This window comes from Corvus kubaryi, unplaced genomic scaffold, assembly GCF_017639235.1.
Source record: "Corvus kubaryi isolate FWS band 111438036 unplaced genomic scaffold, C.kubaryi_AGA036_p1.0 split1-37296, whole genome shotgun sequence".
Taxonomy (NCBI): Eukaryota; Metazoa; Chordata; class Aves; order Passeriformes; family Corvidae; genus Corvus; species Corvus kubaryi.
In genome coordinates this window covers 17,699,221-17,724,648 of record NW_024582075.1, presented here as the reverse complement: position 1 = coordinate 17,724,648, position 25,428 = coordinate 17,699,221, and the positions used below count along the sequence as shown (strand labels likewise).

At 34.2% G+C, this 25,428-nt stretch overlaps 1 protein-coding gene across 4 annotated transcripts in view; it reads right to left on the bottom strand.

Annotated features, from left to right (window-relative positions):
• Window positions 1–1,390: 1,390 nt before the first annotated feature.
• Window positions 1,391–25,428, bottom strand: part of RFX3 (regulatory factor X3) — a 114,188-nt gene continuing 90,150 nt past the window's right edge. For all 4 annotated transcript variants that reach the window (XM_042012667.1, XM_042012665.1, XM_042012664.1 and 1 more), the window contains 10 exons: window positions 22,281–22,402; window positions 20,954–21,066; window positions 20,055–20,170; window positions 19,305–19,459; window positions 14,510–14,607; window positions 14,087–14,236; window positions 12,406–12,614; window positions 11,270–11,423; window positions 9,134–9,176; window positions 1,391–8,230 (listed from right to left, as the gene is read on the bottom strand). In XM_042012667.1, the coding sequence (XP_041868601.1) occupies window positions 7,992–8,230; window positions 9,134–9,176; window positions 11,270–11,423; window positions 12,406–12,614; window positions 14,087–14,236; window positions 14,510–14,607; window positions 19,305–19,459; window positions 20,055–20,170; window positions 20,954–21,066; window positions 22,281–22,402 (1,399 nt within the window). In that variant the 3' untranslated portion in view covers window positions 1,391–7,991. The remainder of the gene's footprint in view (window positions 8,231–9,133; window positions 9,177–11,269; window positions 11,424–12,405; window positions 12,615–14,086; window positions 14,237–14,509; window positions 14,608–19,304; window positions 19,460–20,054; window positions 20,171–20,953; window positions 21,067–22,280; window positions 22,403–25,428) is intronic.

The window sequence follows — 25,428 nt, the reverse complement described above, 5'->3', positions numbered from 1 at the left end:
GTACTCAGCACTGGTGAGGCCACACCTCAAATCCTGTGTTCAGTTCTGGGCCCCTCAGTTTAAAAAGAACATTGAGGTGCTGAAGTGTGTCCACAGAAGGACAACACAACTCGTGAAAGCTTTAGAACATGTCATATGAAGAACAATTGTGAGAGCTGGGTTTATTAATCTTGAGGAGGCTCAGGGTGCACCTCATCGCTCTCCACAACTGCCTGAAAGGAGGCTGCAGTGAGGTGAGGGTTGATCTCTTCTGCTGTGCTTGCAGTGAGAGGACAAGAGGAAATGACCTCAAGCTGAGTCAGGGGAGATTCAGATACTAGAAAAACTTTTTTACTGTTAGGGTGGTCAGAGATTGGAACAGTTTGCCCACAGAGATGATGGAGTCACTGTCCCTGTTCAAGAGGCATCTGGATCTGGTGATGTGGTTTAGTAGTTTAGGGGTAACAAGGGTAGTGCTGAGTGGATGGTTAGACTGGGTGATCTTGAAGGTCTTTTCCAACCTTGACAATTCCATGACTCTTCAGTTGCAACTAGTCACTGGTGTAGTTGTAGTCTTGTTTGGTAAGATGCAATGCAGGGACCAGTATTGTACTATACTGAGCTTTTAGTCTTTATTTGAAATTAAAGAATAGGCAACGAGTGGACCATAATTTACAGCTGAACATCCTGAGCAAAGTAAGATTCAGGATGCAACTCTTCTACCTTTACCACACTTTTGTGTGAAATACCTGTTTTAATCTTGGTATCCAATTTTATTTTAATGTTCTAGCATCTGTTACTTGGTGGGTCCTCCCCCATTAAAATAAAATTCAGCATTTCTTTATTTGAAACATAATATGAAACATACATTGAGCCTGCAACACATACTAGAGACCACATGAACTGGTAAGATTAGGCCTTCAACTATGTTTTGTGATCTAACACATTAGCATATTGCAGAATATTTAGAGCAAAAATTGCAGAAGTAGGTTCTGCTGGTACCAAGCTGACACCACTAATTCCTGGAGGCCAAAGTCTGCACGCCCCCTCACTGTTAGCTGCTAACTACCTAAGTCTGTAACGGAAAATTACTGTTAACACTGAAATGAATAAGTATATTACAGTCTCTATTTACTGGGAATATGACAGCAAATCAGTTGAACAGACACTTCTTAGGTGACGGTCGTCTGGACTAGATGATCTCCAGAGGTCCCTTCCAACCCTAACAGTTCTGTGATTCAAAATACTTCGGGTTTTTTGCTATCTGAGGCACACTTGTTACTTAGTTCTGTTTTCAAATAAAAAAATGTGGTCTTATTTCAAAGGTGTAAATGCAATAATTTTTCTCTCAAAATCATCGGTACCACAGTCCAAAATATCTAGTTATATAAAAACTGAAGCAATTCAGATATGTTTGTAACAAGAAAACAAATTTATTGATTTTAAAAGACAAGACACAATTTTGTTTTGAAAAACACAAGAAAGCTAGCCTGAGTTCAAGTCTGAAATATTCAGAAAAATCCTACTGTCTTTAGTATGTTCCAGTCATTTTTTATACAACACACTAAAAGTTAATATATATTTTTATAATTATAAAAGGTCCCCAGTTATTGTACAGTACACAATACAAATTGCCAACAAACTATTATTTAGCTCCTGCCAGTTTTGAGAGGACATTATATACTAAAAGATTTAGCATTTGTCACAAAAATCACATCAGGAAATACGTATTTACAAAATCAAATACATTATACAAAAAAAACCATCACGTTATTCTGTAAAGATGTCTTCTTTAAATAATTAAAAAGTATATTCAACTGTAGCCCAAAAACTGGAAAAGAACATTACATTATCTCACACATACAATCTACAAAAAGTTGCTTACCTCATTTACATAATATATTCAGTCAACTGGAAAATAAGAGTTTGAATATGTCCTAGTGTTATGATGTTTCTGTGCTGTGGGACTGGATAATGTGATCTGCCACTTACTAAGTGAAATTTAAATGATGGCACTTAAAAAAAATACAGTATAAAATAAATGCAACAAAGGAAGTTTCCTAGAAGGTAAGAAAGCCCTGAGTGCTGATAAAATTACTGATTGGTAGCTCTAGAATTAACCTAATTAAAGTTTACCACCTCAGGCACAATTTTCCAAGTTTTTGAAAGGCACTCGAAGTTTCTTTAACAGCCTCATTGGTTATTAACTGTAAATCCAAATTTTCAGTGGCTATGAGTGGAGATGGGCAACTTGCTTTGGTACAAAGTGATATTTTCCCAACATACTTTAAATTGCTTAACTGGGTTACTTTAAGATGGGTATCTAATGTTCAAATACAAGGCAGTCACTTTAATATTGTATGGAAGGAAACTTTACTTGGGGAACCCATTAAATATTCTTTGTGTAAAAAGCTTTTGCTGGTATCAGTGAGTCAGAAAGAATTGAACTGAGTTCCTGCTAAAAACCAATCCATTCAAGGTTGTTCGTCTGAAGTCTAAATTCCTCCTAAAAAGACATTTATTATTTCAGAGTAAAATTAATCTAGAACTGAAAATTCCTGTAAGATGTTTGCACCATAACCAAGAAAGTGCTTAGGAACATACAAAGAACATCTTCCTGAATTAGTGTTAAGTGAGGCTCATTTGATGCCCACAGGCTTTTCCTGGGCCTTGTTTTCTACAGTGTATTTCAGCCTTAATGAGCAATCTCCAAGAACAATTCTTACCAAATATTTAACTACTCAGGGCTTCCAATCCCAAAATGCCAATTTATTTTTTTCAACAGGAGAAGGAGAAAAAAATTGGAATAAAACAAGAGTTAAAATGATCATTTTCAAACTAAGGCATATTTTACTTCAAACAAACACTAGGCAGTCACTTTGTAAGTGGCTTTTACTATTTCTTAGTTAAACTTGTAAATTAAACTCAGGTCTACTGGCACATAAAATCACTAGCAGCAATGATCAAGGCATGCAAACTCAGAAGCATTTACAGTAAATTATGAATAAAAAAAGTTGTTAAATAAAAACCCTTTGAGTATTGCATTTATGTTAATTAATTATGCATTAATTTGCATTAACTGACTAAAAATGTTTACAACTTACTTGCACTATACTACTGACGTAATTCCCTTAAATAACTTTAAATGATACCCTTTTTCTTTGCCCTCAGCTAGACTTAAATAAGTACAGCTGCTTTAGTGTTTGCTGACTGATATTGCAAGAAACCAGTAGAAAATGTACTGTATTCTCACTTAGTAAGGTGGCATCAGTATCTCTAAGTTAAAAGAATCTTTACTTGCTGCTACACTCGTTCCCTTGTTCCTGTAAGCAGTAATTGTAAGAACAAAAGGGGTTTTTAAAAATATTTGCTTGTGCAATTTCTAGGTTGCTTTTAAAATTCTGACATTCAGTAAGGGCCATCCAAACTGTACCCTTGTATGTGAAATTTAATAAAATACCTTCATCTTCTAGCTAGTCATTATTGCAGTGACTGAGTTTTAAAAGGAATATCAACATAATTGTGCACTTTTTGTTCCTGTTTCTCACAAACACTGCCAAAAATTTCAATGCAAACACATCAAATATTCTGCAAAATTTATTATTACTAAACCTTCTTTTAATCCTAAAGATTTCTCTTTTACAGTACCAGAGTATTCCAATACTAATCTATCTCAGGAGATTTTCAAAATAGCTGAATATATTTTCTAAACCTTTATCTTCTAAAGGCATCTTAAAGTAGACAACTTCCTATCTGTAGAATCATGTTTGATTTTCTTTGTATATATATGCAATTATGAAAACCAGGGAGCTGAAGTACTGTTTTCTATTACACAGTACATATCAATGGCAATGAATATTTTGCCTACATCTACTGAGCCCCCTATTAATAAAAAAACATCCCCATATAGTATGCAAGTATTTACTTTAGACATAATTAAAAAAAATTTACAACACTATAAGCTATTTCAAAGTATATGCTCAGTGGACTAGGTAAATTATCTAAAAATCTTTGTTCCCATCATGTTACTTACAATGCTCAAAGGGTTAATGCAAGGCATTATATCAAATTAATTTCCTAATACTAGAACTAAGCACTGTGTGTTTATGCTTCTATTCCAGTTTTTATTGTCAGTGTTAAATCACCAAACAAATTAGCAGAGATACTAGAATTCCATGTATCAATTTGCTTTAAACCGTATACAAAGAGCATGTCCTGTTAGTGTGACAAGGGCCCAATTTTCAGAAATTCACCTTACTCTCTCAAATTTGTATTTTAAACTCTAAATTATTGTCGTATACTTATATTACTAATAAACCTGGGGTTTTTGTCAGCACGTTTATGGCTCTCAGTGGTTGGTTTTGTTTTGTAAAAGCATTCTGAATTAAATTGGATTGCAGAGCATCTCTAACATGAATTTTTTTCTAAACAGTGCAGATGTCAGTTGGTGAGAATGACAAAGATATCAGATCATTTCTCCTAGGGAAAACAAGATAAAAAAAAAGTGTTTCAGATATTTAAAAATACCTCGCTTTAAATTAAATTTGTATATAGACCTATGCATTCCTGAATGACAGAACATTATTTTCTTTTTTTTTTTTGAACTAAAGGCAGTAATGCTGTAAATCATCATTTTATAGGCAAATAATTTAACATCTATTTTCCAAATTTTTATGGAACTTTTTAAAAATGAAGGTGCTTAGAGCATGCTACAGTACAAGAGAAAAAAAACTGAAAAAAAGAAAAAAGATGCTTCAAAACTGATTCACCACAAGAAAGATGAAAATGTAACAAAAAATTTTAACAAATATAAAACTTTTGAAAATTGGGCCCTGTGCTTTGAAAAGGTAGTTCAACAAGACCTCTTCCCCCACACTGTTCACTGTGCTATTCTGTGCTAATGGGGGAAATGCCTCTAAAATAACTATTCTTGATTCCATTTCAAGATTAGATAAAACACATAAATCATGTCAACTCTCATAATGTCTACCCTGTGGACACACGCTACACCTCTCCATAGCATTGACAACAGACTCCAGAGCTGGTGTGGCAATGCAGCCGCACGCTACACATTACAGAATACACACTGAGGTATCCGCATCTCTCTACTTCAATGATTACTAAAACCCAACTATTAAACAGCAAGAGTGTGCAAAATGTTTTATCTAAGTGTTTGATTAAAACTTCAGGAAAAACAAAACAAAAGACCCCCAAATCTGTAAGTTTACAACACAGTAAGATGCTCTAAAAAAATCTGGTAAAATCTTTAGAATGTAAGCGTAAGAATACAGACTCCAGTCAGTTTTCTGAATGTGTGAAAGTTCCAATTTGTCTTGATAATTCATTGTTTTTAGAAGCTATGAAATACATTCCATTTCTTGTATTCAGATTTTTGTTCAGTTTTGGTTTTTACTTTGTGACAACTGAGTGGAGTGGAGAGCTAAATAATGAAAGATACTCAAGTCCCACCATATTTAGCAATCTAGATTTACCTTTTACAATTGTACTCTTTTCTCAGCAACAACAAATTCAGCATTAAACCAAGAAAGGATAAGAAAACACAAACCAACACAAAAATTGAAACAAGTACTACAGTATTAAAAAAAAAAGCTGAAAATGAAAAAAAAGTTGAATTATTTCACTTTATTTTACTTGTAAACATCTTATAATGCACAATGAAGGGGAGTAAATATTTATCACAGCTTAGTTTTAGCATTTTTGGTGAAGGGTACAGATGTGCTGATTTCTAAGGAAAAATCAGGACACACTGAGCGATATATGTGACAACAAAATCTATAATGAGATTCAGTGCATTTATGAGTTTAGAAATAATGAATATAAACCTCACTTTTACTTTTTACTGAGGCAAAAGCCATCTACTGACATTAGTAGGAATTATGCCTACACAGAATGAGCTGGATGGGTTCACAATTCTGCAAAGGAATTAAAATTTATTTTTGTGCACCAATAATGTTAGGACATTTTAGTTTATGTGCAGCTGTATTTGGAGCATATGTAAACTCTAGCAACAAACTTGTTTGCTATAAATACACTTCCATTTTACATGCTCTTCTCCCATTTGGTATATATGACTTTAAAGTCATTTGCAGACACACGAGATAAACCAGAATAAAAAAATCCTAATTTTTTTACAGTCTTTTCTGTAAAGTCAATCTTTTTGTGTTCTCCTTCATTTTTCGGCTTTTTTTTTTCTTATTTAATTCCACTACTTTAGTGTAGCAAATTCGTGTGTCTGCATAATGAAATGTTTGTGAAGAAAAACTTAGAGTTCTTTAATGTCAATTAATATGGTCTCTATAAACTGATATTATTTAACCATTAAAATGTAATATCTGGCTGATACACCACAAAATATAGAAATTGAAAACATGCACTGCATTATGTACCTGCTCATTTATTTCTTTTTAGTTTTTAAAATTAAAAGTAGGCAAGGGTTTAGAAAATATATAGTCATGCTTGGGACTATGGTCAATCTATTTTGACATTTGAAGTTGGTATTAAAGCTAGTTTTGCTTTCCAAATTCCCAAGCAAATTTTATTTGTATTAAAGTGAAATCCAGCTAGAAACGAGAAAAAATAGGTCTATTGTCATTCTAAGAGGGATATTAAAATCATTTAATAATAAAAAAATCCTTTTATTCTTTTGAAGGCTATGTAACCTGTCCTTACTTCTTAGGGAATTTGAAAATGACAGGCACACCTTGTTGAATTAATTTAAGAGTTAATAATAACAAAAAGTACTAAGTCTTAGCTTCAGTTCTGTTTAAGGCACCATGTAATAGCCGAGGTACAATGATCCCTGATGTACATTCTTAAATGGCAATGGTCCATCTAGCCACCTATTCAAATTCTACACAATTGGGAATAAGTACAAGTGAGGTGTGCCAGTTACACTGCCTTGTCTAATTTTTGTAAAAATTTAAATCCACTTTACCAACAAGGAAATGTTTTTGAAAGGAAAATGATGCAGGTTGCTACATTCCTTGCATTCTATAAATCATCTTTTCTAAGAGCAGCAGATTGAACCACTAGTAGGAAAAGACCTGGAATAGAAGAAAGTCATTCAAATGGAATGTTTTCCTGTATGTCCAGTTCAGCATAAGTAGCACATACACTTAAAATTAAGAATAATCAAGTCACTTTTTTTTTAGCTTCAGTTTCTAACAACTACAGTGCCACTGAACAATCAAAAGCATCTGTTCAGTGGCCTGACACAGAATCAGTAGTCTTCAAAACAGAGGAACCGGTATGCAAATAATATCTGAAACTGTTGATTTTAAACGAAGCTTGCATTGTTTACATCATGTTCAGATTATTAGGTACATTTATGCCATACAGATTACCACATTCTGATACAATTCTGTCATTTAAACAGCTTCTTCCTTACAGAAAGAAACTAGGAGATCTTCTCAACCCTCCAGCATTATTACAAAAAAATCCCCCTGAATACTCACAATTTTATCAAAATAGTGTCTTCTCGTAGTACGATGAAAAGCACCTTTTATAACAAATTTGATACATCTGCTGTCAAATAAGTATGCCTCCAGTGTAAATCAAAGAAAATAGTTCTTTTGATATTTCACAGAAGTGCATCTAATTAAAAACCTATCTATACGAAATCAGCATAATAACTAATAATTAACATTAAAATATTTTTAAACTATGAAAAAAATTAAATTATTATAAGAGGACGAAACATTAACATTAAACTTTGCAAAGATCTTCCTTGCATTTGATACAAAGAAACCTCTTCATATTGAGTGGCCAATGTAAAATGATTTTGTTTACAAAAAAAATTTTTTTTTAAACAGACCTGGCAAAATACATACATCCATTCCATTGAACAACTCCAACAAAATTATGATCAGAACAGTTACATTTGACAACAGTCAACCTTCGGACTTATTCTTTTTTTTTTTTTCTTTTTTTCATATTAAACCTAAAAGGCTAATGCAATGGGGCATGTGTTGGAGGCCAGGGGAGGTTTCATGTTAGACTGCAGTGTATGTATTTCCAGTAGCACTGCATTGCCTGATAGTCTGAGTAGTTGCAACAATGTGCTCATTATGAATTGGGTTCAGGAGATTCTGCTGTACTCCACTCTCAAGCACTGGCTGCATGCAGCCCACCTGGAATGCCTGGTTTAGCTCAGTTTTCTCCCTCTTGGCTTGTGGTTCTCCACTTTCATCCAGCTCTTCATCTATTTCACTTTCAACTTCGCTGCCCTCATCTGCACAAACATACCAGCATGTAACTACCACAAAGGAAAAAAGCTTCTAATACAAAGCTCTTTATTTTGCAAGTAATAGTTGAAATACAAGGGAGCAATCTGATAAAGCACAAACTGAAAATTAACATTTTAATGGCAAAAAGTCAACTATTATCTCAAATAGATAAACAGACTCAGGTTTGATCCCTTGAGCTATGCACTGTTGTTGTGGAAAAAACAATTCCAATCTCAAAAGGTCTAACAATCAATGTTAACTTCGTATTGGAAAATGCCTAATTTCCTAAACATGATGAACAAGAGTTGTTACTTTTAGTTACAGATAGGGAAACAGGGGCAAGAAGAGTTGGGGTAACTTGATCCAAATTTTGACAAACATTCTTATACTCACTAGTTGAATGTTCTGAGGTCAAATCACCTCAAATCACTCAGGCAATCAGTATAAGAAAGCATGTCAAAATACGGCATGAAGGGATTGTAAGGAACTAACTTCTCCCTGACTACTTGCATACAATTCTGTTTCTTGACATAGCAAAACATTCACTACAGTTAAACATCCATAAGTATACTCTTGTTTTAATTCACACAGCTGCTACCCTCCTCTGTCCTATTAGATAATACAAAATTTGCATTAAAATTGGATATTCCTTTGTGACAAGAATAAACATCTTTTAAATATTCTTATTTTAAAACAAACCTACAATATTCCAGTCATTATTATGTGTGATATTACATACATAGCTATTGTATTATATCAATGTATCCATACAACATATACATGCTCTTTAAAGGATGATACGACTCTAAATTCTGTTTGACTGTGTTTTTAAAACATAAAGATTTATTTTGCTCAGAGACACATTAGCTCTACACAGAATTAGACCCTGGAGATACTAAAATGCTTACCTTTATCCATATTTCCAGGGGACACAGCATTTAAATCACCAAACTGCAAAATAAACAATAAGAGAAATGGACACAGTCTTAAGCAAATGTGATCTTAGAATATCTATGATGTAGGAAATCTGTCCCCCACTGGTTTGACAGTTGCATTCATTCAAATGAATAATCTTAGCTGCAGCCACATCCATAGCAGAGCAATTTCCCATTCCATTTCAGTCTTGTGCTTATTAAGACAATTATCACTAAGTAAACCCTCAAAAATTAGAACAACCTTTTTTAAAGATTGCTTCATCAGGGCCTTTGTTGTTTGAAGTGAGCTATTTCTGAGTTTTATAAAGCCATAAATTATAATTGATATTCATTCTGAACTGCCAATATTTTAACAAAAAGCTCTTTTTAAAATTTCCCAGGCACCATTTTAATTGTGCTGGAACAAAAATGAAGGTGTGCCGCAGTGTTGCTAATCTACCTGTAAGGTAGATGAAAGGCACTGCTGAGAAAGGGTTTATAACCTGATAACTGATTTACATCAAAATGCAGACCTTTTAAAAGAAGTTGCGTGTAAGTTAGAAACCTTCTTCCCTTTCCTTTCTCCATTTCTCTTGTGTGAAATTTGGAAGAGTAAAATGCCACCAATGGATATCAAATGAAAGGAGCACATTGTTTAGACAGATACATTTCTAACCATAAATGATGGTACCAGTCTTTTCCAGAAGAATTTTGCCAATACCTATGTCCAAGGGTGGAAGAAGAGGAAGGGAGAAGTATGAGAATGCTTTTCTCAGCTGCAACCAGTTTATACTGTCTTACAGTGCTTGTTGCACTGTAATCTTCCTCATTTTATTTCAGTCACAGCCATTGAATACACAGAAACATAAGAAAACACACATTTAATGCATCTAACTTCTATTCTGCCCCTCACCTCCAAATGTTTTGCAATACTTACTTCCTCATAGTATTTCCATCTTCAGTCTCGTAAACTTTTTAGAAAACCCTATGCTACATTTATGTCTAAGATATAAAGTCTGCAGAGACAAGAAGAATGTAGTACCTATACTTGTGTAATACTTTCTGCAAATGTAAGGCAAGAAATATAACAGCATGTATACTGATGGTGGGCCTTTCTACTAAGTAGAAATACTATTTAATTTTTCTGAAACATGTCATGACACATGATATAGAATAATTTGACAAAGAAAGCTGAGACATTTTCCAATTTCTCTTGAAAGTGTATTATCTCTTTATAATATTTAATAAATCTATCAATATATCTTGTGGGAAGAATGACAACCGATGCCAAATCAACTAGCAAAATTACCTGCAATTTATAGGTAACACAGAACATGATAGAGTGACTCACAAGTGTAAAAATGCAACAAATCCATCCTATTAACAATTTAGCATATATTCAAATATATCCATTTTCCAGCAACTTTGAAGCATAATTCTTTGGGAACAATTCATGCTTTCCTTACTGTGTCACTCAAAATTAAAGGTCAGATGAACTACTGAAGAGGGATAAGAAAGACTTTGCTTTGTAGATGCCATAGCTGAGTATAAAATTATTGTTATGAATTAAGACTCTAGATCTGCTTTTTAAACCAATAGTCTTTGAAACAGTTGTATGAAAATCAAATGTGTTGCAAACCTCTATGTATGTCTGCACTGGTATGTGAACAGTACTGTACAAGCCAAAATTCTGCATGTAAACCAGCCTTCTAATGTCAAAGAGGGTATACATTTTGTGTGGGAATTATGTGTGCAAATGCATGTAAATGGATCCACACAAGTAACATTTTCCTATTACTATGCTCTTTTATTTACACATAAAATATTCAGGTCTCAAAGAGTGGAAAATGGTTGTAGGTTGATCAACATTTTTCAAACTATGCACATGAATCTGTGTGCAGATTTGTAAAAGAGTAAGTTATTTTAGAAATAATTGATTTTAAGAATTCAGTGTGATTTTAGTACTCTGACAATGAACCAGTGAATCAAGTTTGAAACCACTGTATATATTTGTAACTCAGTCTACTGTTATACTGCAGAACATCCTACCATTCTACGTACATGCTTAAAAAACACTTTTTCCAAATCATCACTAAATCTATCAGTCTAGTCTCTTACATATTATCTTACCTCTCCCATAACTGCAATAGGTGTCTCTCCTGTTGCCTGAGCAACACGATGCTCTACTAAGTAAAACATGTATTCATCGTAAAGCAAGCGGATCAGATGAAAAGAGCCAAAGCTAGCAGCACTGCGCAAGGTTAAATCCCGAATCACCATTGAGCTATTCAAAAATAAAAAATATATATATGTTTATGTATTATATGTCACAGCCATTTTAACATTTATCCGTGTAGACAGACATTTCACTTCAAAACCAATATTCTCAAAAGCAACAGTGTCCACAAACGTCTGATTTATGGTGTCTTTGGAAAGGGATGACCGGAAAGGGCAATCATTTGCTTCTCTCCTTTCTCTGAAGGTACTGTTGGACACCACATAAGAAATAACCAGACTTGTTTGGTTTTGGTTTTGACCTATGCATAACTACCAATAATTGAGCAAGTGTAAAACTTGAAAGAAACTTTGTTGAAAACATAAACAACTAAAATGGTAAGAAAACTATCTGGTTCTTTAAGAAACTATTCCTTAAATGGTGTCTGTTGTGTCAATCTTTCCAGGACAAAGCTTTTAATTGCCAGAATTTAAATAGTTTTGAAACTTAAAATTCAGAAACGATAGAATTGTGTGTTCATATTATATCAACAAATTCTGGCATCTTTAGCAAGCAGTTGCTACAGTCAGGTTCAAAGAACAAGGTTTACTCTGATAACTGTTTCAATAAGCAGCTAACATGGAATGCTTGTCTTAATGTTCTTTCCATATATTAAAAACAGCTTTTGTCTTTCTTATCTCATAAACATTGATGCCACAATGTTTTAGTAAGTAATGCTAAAAATAGTGGTTTAATAATTGCATAGTTATTTAACCAAAAAAAATCATAGTATGTTTCTAACTCTGGACAAAATGACACCTGCGTTCATTTTCAGATGCTTTTTAAAGCAATAAACAAGGGTCATTTAGGTCCCTGTTCATTTGCCGATAGCCCTGAGTTCAAGGTTAATAGCAGAGGTACTCTGGAAAAAACCTGTATTTTTCATGACGTACGAAGCCACTGTTTGATATTAGATTTGCCAACTTCAGTACAATGCACAGTTCAGCAATAATAGAAGAGTTAGAATGTTTTAAAGTCTATTAAATACTACCTGTAGAAAGACCATTTTAACAGAAATTGCCGTGCTGCTTTAGGAAAGCTGGGTCTTCCTTCATACGGTTTCAATGCTTGCATCATTACATTATCAAGCCAGGCAGCCCACTGCTCCAGAGTGCTCTGCTGTTGAAGAGTCATCTTGAAATCTGTTTCTAGTCTCTGAACCATGTTGTCATCACACTGGCACACCCAGGAAGCCTGCTCCTGTTATAGCACATGGCAGATCTTGAATTGACAATACATAAGCCAAAGCACAGAATGTAGTTGTATCTCAAAGATTAGGCTGTTCAATGGATGAAAGAGACTGGACCCACTTACTAGACAGACTACAAAGTAGTTGTTATTTACAGCTATTGTAGTTTTGTTGAAAGCAAATAGGTGGGGAAAGCATAGCATAAAAGAACAGACATCAAATAAAGGAATTAGAACAAGCAATGTAAGCAACAAAAGTTTGTTGTAGTTTCCTACATTCATTTGTGAAAAAAGGCTTCCACTTTTGTCATTTTTCTACTGAAATACTTATAACTTGTCATTTTTTTCTGGGATGTCAGGCAGGGCAAGCAGGAAGAGTCAAATGCAGGGGACTAAAGTAATAAAACAAGTAGCGAGAAATCAAGTGCAACATTCCTTTTGCTCTGAAGAAGTTAAGCTTAAAGACAAATCCTGTTATATCATCTTATAAAAGAAGCTTTGTACACAAACAAGGATTGTTGTTTGCTGATTCTAGGCAGTAATAGATGACACATTACATAAACATAAGCTGCACACAAGTGGAGAAACACAGTATGCATACAATAATCAGCAATTTAGTCAGTGTTACCAAGTTTAAATAAAGCTAACTGTTCAATTCAGAAAATGAGAAAAAAATGACAGCTCACTAACTGCAAGCCATTTCCATTTAAACTCTAGCTGTCATGTGCCAAGTTAACACCTCATTCACAGACTCTGTATCCATGTCAACATATTACTGTACTTAATATATTGTATCTTTGGTCCAGAACTCTTGACTAGATTTCTGTTAAGAGTATTAACATGTATATTAAAACACTCGTTCACAAAGAAGACAAACACAGAACTACCAAGAATCTGAAACCTTTGACTTTGCTGGCCAAAAGGACAGCAGTATTTTTCCTCAGACAAGCAGAAACATATAGAGAAATTATTCTTAGTAAAAACATAATTTATGCTCTATAGGTTCTAATCATACTAATCTAATCCATTATTCAGGAGATCTTGTAAATTTTAGCACAGGCACTTAGATAAAACATACTCGTGTATGGGGTTTTAAATAATGGAGACAGTCTCTACTGAAAATGCTGGCATTTAATAACTTTAAGAGACATTCAGAAGATATGCTACTGAGATCTAATCCTAAAATATCGTTTTTGCTATTAGTAAGACATGATTCATGGTACCCATTCTAAGAAAGTATTTGCTCTACATTTGCACAGAACTTGGAAGAATACGTGCACTTCAAGAGAGTAAATGGAATCAGGTAATGGTTCTGAGCTCTTATTTTCCTAAAGCAATGTCACTTTTGGACTGAATCACTACATATATGAATGAGTGCAATATTAGCACTTTACTTTCTTCATAGAATGACACCTAACAATAATGTTCAAAATCACAGAGGAAATAACACTTAAAAACCTCTGCTATTCAAAACTAAATTTTACCTGAACATTGGCAAAATCAACACGGTTGAGATCATTGAGCATCTGGTTGATTTGAGAAGTATTTTGAAGCACAGCACGAGCTGCTTGAGCCAGGTGATTAAGAGATGTGTATCTTCGCAGAGTCTGGGCAAAGGCACTTACAGCGGCAACCTACGAAGAAATTTAGTATTTTTAAATATTGTACTCTATAGATTAACTCCACAGATTGAGTATTTACTTTCATTTTAACAGTTTATATTAATGAGTCCTCATATTTGAATTATACCATGTTGCAGATCAAATAATGTTATTTCCTCTCCCACTATCTGAAGCTTGATGCTAAACATGAAATTCAGCATTAAAGTGAAAATGCTGCTTCTTTTAGATGCTACTGCCCACTTGGTTTGCCACTTGCAAGAATAATACTTCAATAGTTTCATCTACCTTGGTTTGTATCATCCTCTGTGGAATATTGTTCATGGCATTTGAAAGCCAACCTTCAAGGCTTTTTGCAAAATTGCGAATGGCTTGGGTCAAGGCACCTATAGATTGGAGAATAAAAAGAGAATGAAAAGAAAGGAGTGCACCTGTTTTAAATGTTTTGCATCCTCAGAACTCTTGTACTCAACTTTCAGGCCTGCTGCATTTACTTACTAGACAAATCTAGTCTGGGTTCAAAATGCCTCACTGAGATAAAGATTACACAAAAATTATTTTAGTTTTGGTTTAATAAGCATTTCTGACTTCTTCACCAGACAATCTTCCAAAGAAGTTTGTGACTTAGCAGTATTGTTTTGGGCACTCCTATAGGAGAACAACACTAAATTTCCATCACAAACTTCCACTTTCCATTTTACCTAAGTACCTCTTTTAAAAAGCAAAAGTCTGGGGAAAAATCCACTTATAGGAACACTGCAGTTTCCTCAAGTAAGTCCATAGTAATCTTAAACCATGTCATAGTGCTGCTTAAATCAGTTTTAAAGAACAAATTCCATTCACATGCAGTGCTTAAGGATGTCATCAATAAGCAAGATATAGGAGTGTTTCACTGACAGAAAGTGAAATTATTCAAATGACTGTGAAATCTGTGTGCATTTTGTTTCTTTTCTATACCATCCACAGAAATGCTGAGTGGCTAACAGAGACTTAGAGAGACACTGAAGAAGTTCCTACAGTATTCTGCATTACTAAATACAGAAGTTTTAATTTTTCAAAAGAGGAAGACAGGAAGTATTGTCCCAAGGAACTGTACCTGGAAAAAATAAAATCATGTCTTCTGAGTGATAAAAACCCAGCTTTCCCACACCTAACCCTTGCACATTGACATAACAATGCAACAGTGCAACACTCAAACTGCTGCAAAAAGTAGGAGACAAAAAGAAAAAACTACAGGTTTCTGAAGACTACCAGAGAATGAATGCAACTACAAAAGTGAAGAGGAAAAAACCTAAGGAAATAATACCTTTTTTTAAATAATACCTTTTTAAAATAAAGCTTTCTACCAGAAATGTAAATTTACTAAAAAAGAAATTGTATTCTTTGTGATATCTTTTTCACATGTCTTCAAACTTGCAGTCATAAGCAGTAGAACCCATACTGGCAATTTATATAACTCACCATGCATATGGATGCTTAGCTGACCACAATTTGATCTTACAAAGTATCTGTGTTAGCTGAGCCCTGTTATCTTTTTTTTTTTTTTTTGTCCTTTAGGGTTTACACATGAAGAACAAGCTTTTTTCCTCAACCCTGTCAATCCTCTAGCTCACTTGTGCTGCTTTGTAAATTATTTCTGTGCACTTACTAATTGACTATGTATTCACTCATCTTTTCTTACCTACAGGACAAGATGGAAGCAATAATGTAAATACTGTATGAATGGTACTTAGACATTTAAGAAAAATATTACTGCTTTTTCACCTCTAATGTTCTCATTACTCTTTTTTACCCAAGTATATATATTACAAAATTATTTGCATCACTGTAATGCTGATCTCCTTTAAAAATAAATATAGAAAAGCAGCTCAGGCCTTTCAAGAAAGACCTTTAACTAGTAAGAAAAGGGAACAAATAAAAGGAATTCTAAGTTCTGAAGAAATAAAATAGCTAAAGTAGCTAATCAGGCATCACTATTGTATAGAACAACCATGAATTTCTAATGAGCTTTGGAGTTACATTAAATACAGATTTTTTCTCATATCCTTAAGTACACATCTAGCCACTACCAAAACCTTACGTACCTACATCCTTGAACTGTTAAGTTCATCTGAACCCTTTCAAAGGATCTTTGCATGATAAGCATGGTGCAAAGTAAATGGCCTAAATCATTAAGTGTTACTACTCATACACTACATAATGTGGCAATGGCAGTTAGTGAAAGTTTGATTTGAATAAGCACCTAAAAAGCTTGACTTCCGAACCAAAACCCCTCTGACTTGTACAAAACTGAGCTTTACAGCCTTTCCAGTACTCTAATTTTTTGCCTCTCTGGAATTGTATAATATGGTGTGGAAGTGTATTTTGCATAAATTCTCCACCCATCATGGAAACTAACTCAACACCAAATTTGTTACTGTCCATTCTGCCCCTTGTGAAGATGTAAGATGCCCATTCTAAAACATAATAGCTCTGGTCTATTGTCAAAGACACTACATAATGATGGGCTTTATTCCTGACTTCAATGGACAGCATTTTGCTTTTCTTAGGAAAAGGAATTTTGTTGTTTTATACACAGCAATTCTTCACTCATTCTGTGGGTGCTAAACATTTCAGCTGACAAATTTAATACAGAGGTTAAAAATAAAACCATTTTTTCCTCAACAGTCTTTTTTTTCTACTCCAGTAGTATGTATCAACAATATGACTTGTCTGAAAGAAAAAACACTGAAGATCTAGACAAAAAAACCCCAACTTGAAAAAATTATGCTTTCTTCAAGCCCCTTTCAAATTAGTATTTTTCCCTATTTTGAGCAGCAGCTGCTGCTCTCTTCCCATTTACTCAAGAAAAAACATCATAAACATGCCTTTAATGAAGCATTTACAGTCCCAGCTCCTCTACAGAGTCCAAACTTCCCTACAAATTGCTATTTTCCTACAGAGGATGATGAATTTGTCTGCTTCACCCAGCTGCATTTTTGTTACATTCAACCTTTAGCCATTATCTCAGTCTCTTGTAATGACTGGAGATGCTTTTATTCAAAAGCAGGAGTTAAAAAAATCACAAGATTTTAACCATTTAACAGTGAAGAAGAAACCTGGATGGCCCATCATTAAAGGAAAGCTGCTAAAAAAGGCCATTTAGTTAGCTGGTTCTAAAGGATAAAATAAGAAAATACGTTAGCTGTCTTCCAAAGGTAGCTCAGTGAGTGCAATTCTGAGCAGAAAACCACTGGACTGTTCACAAAAAGGAGGCAGAAGTCTCTTAGGATGAATTTGTCCTGGGATTAGATGACGTGTTTGAATCCAACAGTCTGATGACCATCCCCAAAACAGGAATGTCAAACACAGTAGGTATCAATTATTCAAATACGATTGGTAATTCTAGAAAGAAAGAAATAGTGTGAAAAGGACATGTTGCCTCTAATTATTGATATTAATTGATTTTGCCCCATTTCTTGAAATCTTGTATTGGCAATGCCCAATGCATCTCATGAAGCAAGGCAGGAAGACACCATGAGCTGTATAGCTGTCATCTGAACACTCCTCTAGAGACTACCAGGCTTTGCAGGAAAAGCAACTGAAAAGGAGAGGTGCGGGTTTGATGAAAAACTGTGTCTGCACTACCTTTCTATTCAGAAATTAACTTGCTTTTGCAATTGAGAGTTTTCATTCAGCCTATTAAATGTTATAATTAAATTTGTGGGGGTTTTTATCACTGCCTAATTTTTTGTGATACGCTATATTACTCTAAAATCCTACCTAATGGTATTGTCACGAGAGAAGTAAAACATTAAATATAAACCAATGCAAAATAATTTACACAAGTAATAGCTGTCAATAATTACATGCACTTGAGAAAACATTTTTCCTTTATTTTCACATATAGATGCCCAAATGATGTCAATTGCTAACAAGCACTTACTCGTTCCTTAAAAAAAAAGGTAAAATGCACTTTGTAAATGGCAAACCTTCAGATTTTGTACATTTACAGCTTCAATTTTTTTTTTTTTTGCATTATACATAATTTGCTAAAACCTGATTTTATTCCACTGGCAAGCAAGAAGTCAATAAAACTTTTCTGCAAGGCACTACCACCAAATATTCTTATGAAGCGCTTATTACTGCTGGAGTCACCATAGCAGAAGAAGTGTTCACAGCATGACAATATAGCTTTGTTACCTGCAAAACTACTTTTTGGATTAATATTTTTTAAAATATTTTTAAACTTTCTGAAGTGAATACTGGTTTTTTTTTCATGGGAAGGAGATAATATGTAGGAGGTATGAGGTTTTTAGTGGGTTGCTAACATGATTTCTTTATTATATTTAGGACAGTGTATGTGAGACAATAAATACTTCATGAAGGAGTTCAACTTTCTTCACATAAATTTGTTTTCTACCAAAGATAGCCATAAAAATACACTGCTAGAGCAATGACAGATTCTAGTAAAATTAAATTTGAAAAGAAATCTCTGCTCCTGGTTATGGTGGCATGACTGGACAATTACTCACTCTTTCATGTAGGATGTATGACAGAAAAAACAGTAGATTGGAATAATAAATTGGACTAGGAATTCTTCACTGCCTTAACAGTCATTAGAATTTATTTCAGCAGTCAGGAACAAAGGACCAACACTTCAAACATGGAATCACAAAGACCATATTTCTTTTTCAGACTAATCAAAGATTAATATGTGATGTTTAAACAGAAAACTACTGAATTTAGTGGAAGGATTGACTGATACTAGTGCACAGGGCCACAGGACTTCTTTCCATCAGGTACCCTAGAGCCAGGGTAAGGGGCAAACATTTTTACCTGAAGATATAACAGATATAGAGAAAGAAGAAATTTTAATATGACACTGTATCTTAAAAACTAGATCTTCCAACTTTTAGAGTTCAAAGCATATGTCAATTCCCAGCACAACTCCTTACACAACAAAACTGAGGATAAATTATACACAGTTACTTGTGTAACTTTCAAACTTTTTTCTTAAGCTGTCCTGTGAGGCACAAGTACACCTCCACCATATACATGCTTGCAGAAAAATCGTTACAAATGTTTCAGGTGTTCAACTTACTAGGAATAGGTCTAAGGACGTCAGGAATGAGAATCTCCACCAAAGCCTGGTACATCACGTGGTCACAGTTACACATCCATTTCAGAATTGACTCATTCTTGCACAGAGTAATCAGCTTTGCTTTAGGAAGTCGACTTTCTATTTCACTCAGATTGCTGGTGTTAAAAAAACCCATAGCAAATTAATAAACAATAATGCATTTATGGCACCTGGGGGCATGGTTTAGCAGTTAACATGGCAGTGGTAGGTTAACAGTTGAATTTAACTTTTCTGACCTAAAGTTTCTATGATTCCATGATTTACAGCAGGTAAAAACATGCAATGGGTGTTAAAATGTATTTTTTTATACAGGCATCATAGATGTCTCAGCTCTACCCAATACAACTTATTTACACATTGTCTCACACAGAAATGGATTTAAGAAATATCTCCGTAATTCTCCTACAGCTCATAAGTAGTGCAGACATATGAATGATCCTTTTGGCTTAAAAGAAGTGGATAAAATATTGGTAAGTGTCACCTTCACTGTATTTGTCCATGCAAAATACCCCAACGGATGACACAACTGTTTTTAGACTGCTCTTTGGCATAAACCCAGGCTATACAAAACTGCCAGACAACATAAATTTAACTTGGAAAATAATCATAGGAGATAAAATTATTACTGTTAAGTTAAAACTAATATAATTTTTTTTATTTCACATTCGAATTATCACGAGACACATTAAGCAAAGAGAAACATTTACTGACCTTGGTTCATTAACAGGAGTGCCATCAGGTGGAGCAGAAGGAGAATAGCGCCAGAAAGTTTGCCACAATTTTTCTATCAGGCTGAATTGAAGATTAACAACAACATCCAGTATTGCCTGAAAAAATAAAACATGAGATCATATTGTCTTTTACCCAGCTTCCCTCCACTCCCAACTCCAATTAGATCTATAGCTTTTTTCCTTCATCATGTAGTGGAACCAAGGCAAACTGTAAATTCTCAGGTTATAAATGGTATCTGTTTTAATACCTTTGATATCCATAAATTTTCCAGCACCATAAACTGTTGTGCACAGAGACTTGCATAAGGCTTGCATGGAAGCCTCCAGGAACTAGTATGGCCTATGTAAACATATCAGAGGAATTTAAGCATAGAAAATATTTACTGATACTGCAAATAAAAGAGTAAACCTGACATTTTACTCATTTTCATAATTCCTTATAAGTTGGAACCACCTTCAAAAATAATTTTAAAAGACATATTGTTCAGTATCAAATGTGGTTTAAATGTCTCAATATCTCTTTGATATGAGAAAAAAGTTACTGCTTTTAATGTAAAAGAAAATAAAATTATAATCTAACCTGATTTACATTTCCTGTTGACTAAACCAAGTATCTGCATGCACTATCTAAAGTCTAACATTCTGAAAAACATACATGTGACATTTCATTCTCAGTATCTATTACATATTATTCTTTTCCCCTGTAAAGGGGATCCTCCAGAAAACCCTTTCTGCTATCCTTTTCAATGAAATAAGTAAATATCCTGGGGCAAAGTCACATACCACAATCATGGCTGCAATATATTTGGCACTATTCTCTTGTACTGGCCTTCACTAAAAGTCATGAACTTTCAAAAATAAATGTTTTTTAGGAAATACCTCACAGTGCTCTCGATAAAGACTCTGTAGTGATTTGATGTCCTCAAAGGTAGTACCATCTGGCAGAGAAGATATTTCAACTTCTCCAAACTCTGGCAGTACTCGAGATGCATCTGTTGTCATGACAACATAATGAAAGAGGTGCCAGTTACAGTATGGTTAAGAAAAAAATTTAAGGATTATACGAAGAAATTAATTCCGAACGGTCATAATATTCAAAGAGGAATGTATTTCATACCTGTTGTATGCCAAAATAGTAAATAAATTATTACTTTTAATAAAAATAAGTACAAAATTATACTTGAATAGAATAAAATGCTATCATGGACATACTACACCTATACAGAGAAGCTAACACACACTTTTTCAGACTATTACAGGGTGCAAGGAACTATCTAAGTCAGTGCAGGAGAGACTAATCCCTGAATAATTTTTTTGTTGTTCAGCTGAAGAGTTTCTATGCAGCCAGGTGTGATGGGGCTTAATAAACTCATTATATGTTTTTACTTGACATTTACTAGACTTTCAAGTAGAGCCAATGTGTGCTTTTACTATTTGTCACAAATGTTTCTGTGAGACAAGCTGATTAAGATACAAATGCTGGATGGAAACATACCTGGAAAAGAAGATTCAAAACATTTTAATGCTACCCTTATGCTACAAACGGTTTTAGTAACAGCAAAATTAGGCCAAAGGATTTGGTGGTTGAAAATCCCAACCAAATCAACCTACACTAATAGCACACTCTATCAGCACAGCCAAGGACTCTTTTTACATAAACAATTAACTAAATTACAGTTTGTTTCCATGACTGGAATACATGCTTAACTGGACCAACAAATCCACAATTTGGATATTTTGAAACATGACCTTTGGGATTTCAGTTGAAACTCTTTGTCTCTTTCCACTTACAACACTAGAACACCCTTTCAAAACAGCCCAGGGAGTGGCTAACCTGCCTAGTAGTGCAATGCCATCCTCCTACCCTGGCTTTTATGAAATAAAAATCACTGTAATGCACATGAAGGAAACAACTTTCATGGTAGGAATTTCAATATGCACACTTAATATAATTATGAAAAGCAAATTCATTTATGTAATATGAAGTATATCTCACCCTATTTTTCCTTTTATACTTACATGATGCATATTAAATATTACATAAAGCTCACGTGTAATTTAAGTGCCTTTCTGTTCTTTTGTGAGTAAGGATTTTAAAGAGGGCACGATAACTTCAGAAGAAACTATTGCACTTGTGTGGCTTGATATTCAGAGTGATAACAAAGTTCCTCTTATTTATATAGCAGTATAAAACCTGCTTTCATACCTAGAAACTGTTGATGGTGTTGACTTTGGGCAATTACGGTTTGTTCAACAGATGTGCCTGTCTGTTGACCACTTCCTGTGAAGCCATCTGCAACTCCATCCACTTTCTGCATAGGCTTATACCTGCAAAAATATCAAGTACAAAATTATCCTTTCTGTTTACTTCTTCATAAATGGAACACAGAGTTTGGTTTTTCCATCTCAAAATAAAATTTTCAGGACAAGTGACAAAAGAATCTAGTGATTCTTACTTATTTTTGTAAATAACAGAAGAAACAACCACTAAGGAAAGCTAGGGTATTAACAATGCATTACAGAATTCACAAAGGTGGTATTCCAGCAGCACTCCCAAATTTCTGGTAGAATTTAGCTTAGTAACAGCATAATATAAAACCACCAAATTTATACCAAAAAGAATCAAATATATCCCTTTCCAAACAGCTTGACATAATTTTGTAATACAAAGATAATGTTTCATTACTTTAAGAAGAAACAACATTACTGTTTGAGGATAATGAAGACTTCAAAACAAGCACTTTGGGATACTGAAGTTATGCAAATAAAAAAGGTTCCCAAATTAAGAAAAGGAAAGAAGAAAAATGATGTGTGGCACACATTCTGTCTACAGCCTTTGCTGAGGAGGACTAGAAGTATTTATCCAATTAGATGTGTCTAATAGAGATGGTAGAATTGGTATAACTACCAAGAAAAAAGTATATTGACTGCAATTTACCACTAATTTAAAAGACAAAAGAACCACTAGAAATATTAATAAGCTGACAAAAGAGCAACATTACCATCATTCTGAAAATTACAATATTCAGTCTTTTAGTTCTTTCTTAATCATGCTAGAACTTTCGAATACACTTGGATAACAATGATAAGAACACATACAGACACATATGAAACACTGAAGTTAAATACTAAGCCTCCTACAGCACAGTATTTTTCATGTAACAGCTACCTATTGAGCATAATGATACCTTGCAGTTCCCACCCCTCATCAACACCTTCACAGATTCTCACAGCAGAGCTTAGGATTGGTGTGAATTCAGCCTGAACAGGTGCATGCTGGTGCAGGTACATGTGTGCAAGTGCAAAACATGGGGCACAGGAGAAGTGGGCACTAACTGCACATGGTGCTGTATTGTGTGATTTTGTTCTGATATAATCAATTCTTAACTGACATGAAGTTAAGAAAATGACACCAAACGTACTTAGGTAAGGAAAACAAGGGAACTATATAAGACATATGGTGTTACTAACTAAAATAATAAAGCAAATAATACAAAAAGAAATATCCACTCCTAACAGTTATATAATGAAATTCTAAAATCACTTTGTCATTGTGAATCAAGAAGATAAGAGATGTGACAATGTTTAGCTGACTGGCACCATTTTTCCAGAAATAATTCTAGTTAGACCATTGTGGCATATGTTTTGGTGCATGTAGGAACCCAGAGTGTCGAGATTATTTCTCTGCCTGTTCTTAAGGGTTTTCACCCCCCTGGACACCACTGTTTTAGCTTTAAACCTTGGAAAAAATTACCAACAGTCAGACAACAGCTAGAAAATACAGTGGTGTGAATTAGGTTATAGACTACTATGTAAGATTGCCACAGGGTGCAAAATTTAGAGGTTTTAGGCTTCTCTTTATAGTGTATAGATAAGAGTAAAAAAATATCAAAATGGAGGATTGTTGTTGTTCTCTAAACCTTCTTCTCCTTCTTCTACCACTCCATATTTTGCAGTAAAAGTAGTTTGGATTGATTGGATAGAAAATTCTGCAGTTCCTAGTCATGTTACTGAATAATTGGTAAGAAAGTAAAAATAATGTACATTTTTAGTAACTATTGGTTAAAATGTCTTTAAAAGGCTATGTAAATCTTGATAAGCAGTCCTTCTCGCTCTCACTCCTGCTTTTCCTCCCTCCATGCTGTACCTGGGTCATGCTAGTGGCTCAAGTTTCTCTGATAAGACTTAATAAACAACTATCTAGAAGCATTGAAACTACAGAAGACATCTCGTTTTATCTTTTAAGCGCCTTGCAAGGACTCTCAGCAAATCCTCTCCCATCAGGAGAGACTCGATTTATGGCACGCTAAAGTGTCAGGTGCACATATGTAATTTTGAGTTCAAGTGAATGAAACCTCTAAGTGAATGAGATTGAGCTTGCTGGGAGATTTTGTAAATATCTATCTCCTTACTATATAATCCTGCCATGATTTTCGTAACAAGAATTTTCTACATGACGTATTATGAGACATCTCATGCTCCTGTATTACGCTCAGCAAAAGATAGTTAAGACCACGTATCTTGGCATGAACTTCCATTTACTGCTGTAACTAATCTGTACTGTCTAGAAATGACAGTAGAATAATTTCAGATCAAAGTGATCTTTGCATTCGAAGTTAAAGTTTGAAGTTGTGTTTTCCATATCTCAGTTGTGTCCAAGGAGACAAAATATGCTTGGTACACTATACCAAACTGTTCATTTGACTGAACTTTTTTGGAGAGGAATAATTGCTCTAAAGGTGACTTGCTTGATATGCTGCTCTTCTAATCTATCAGTGCCATGAAATTATGCATCTAATGTATTTTACTTTAAGGTAATATGGGAGGCTAGCGACACCACTCAAATAAAAATTAATTTCAAAGAAATTTACTCATTTCCATCTTTTTCACCTAAAATTTTCTGTTTAACATAGTTTTTAATATGCATATTCAGACATTCTTTCACCACCAGTACAGTCCCGTGCCACTGCTTTCAACTACTTCTGAGCTTTCACAGGTTTGTCAGGAATAACAGATACTAAGGGAACATACTTACATGTACTTAGAGACAAACCATTGTGTTCACATTAATTCTTCACAGGGAGATGAAATAAGTATCAAGCAACTTAATAGTACGTTCTCTGATAAGAAGTGTGTACATGAAACAATACAGCAATGAAAAGAAATAGGAATATTTGAAATTAAAGCTCTTAATTTCAATTTTAGCTGCTTTTATTCAGCTTGTGAGACAAGAATTCAATATAGTTAAGAGTCTGTTCATATTACAGGTAATTCTATTATTATTTATTTTTTGCAAATTTCTAGGTAAATATTCTTCCACATTGTACCTAATGTCATTGACATCAACTGCACAT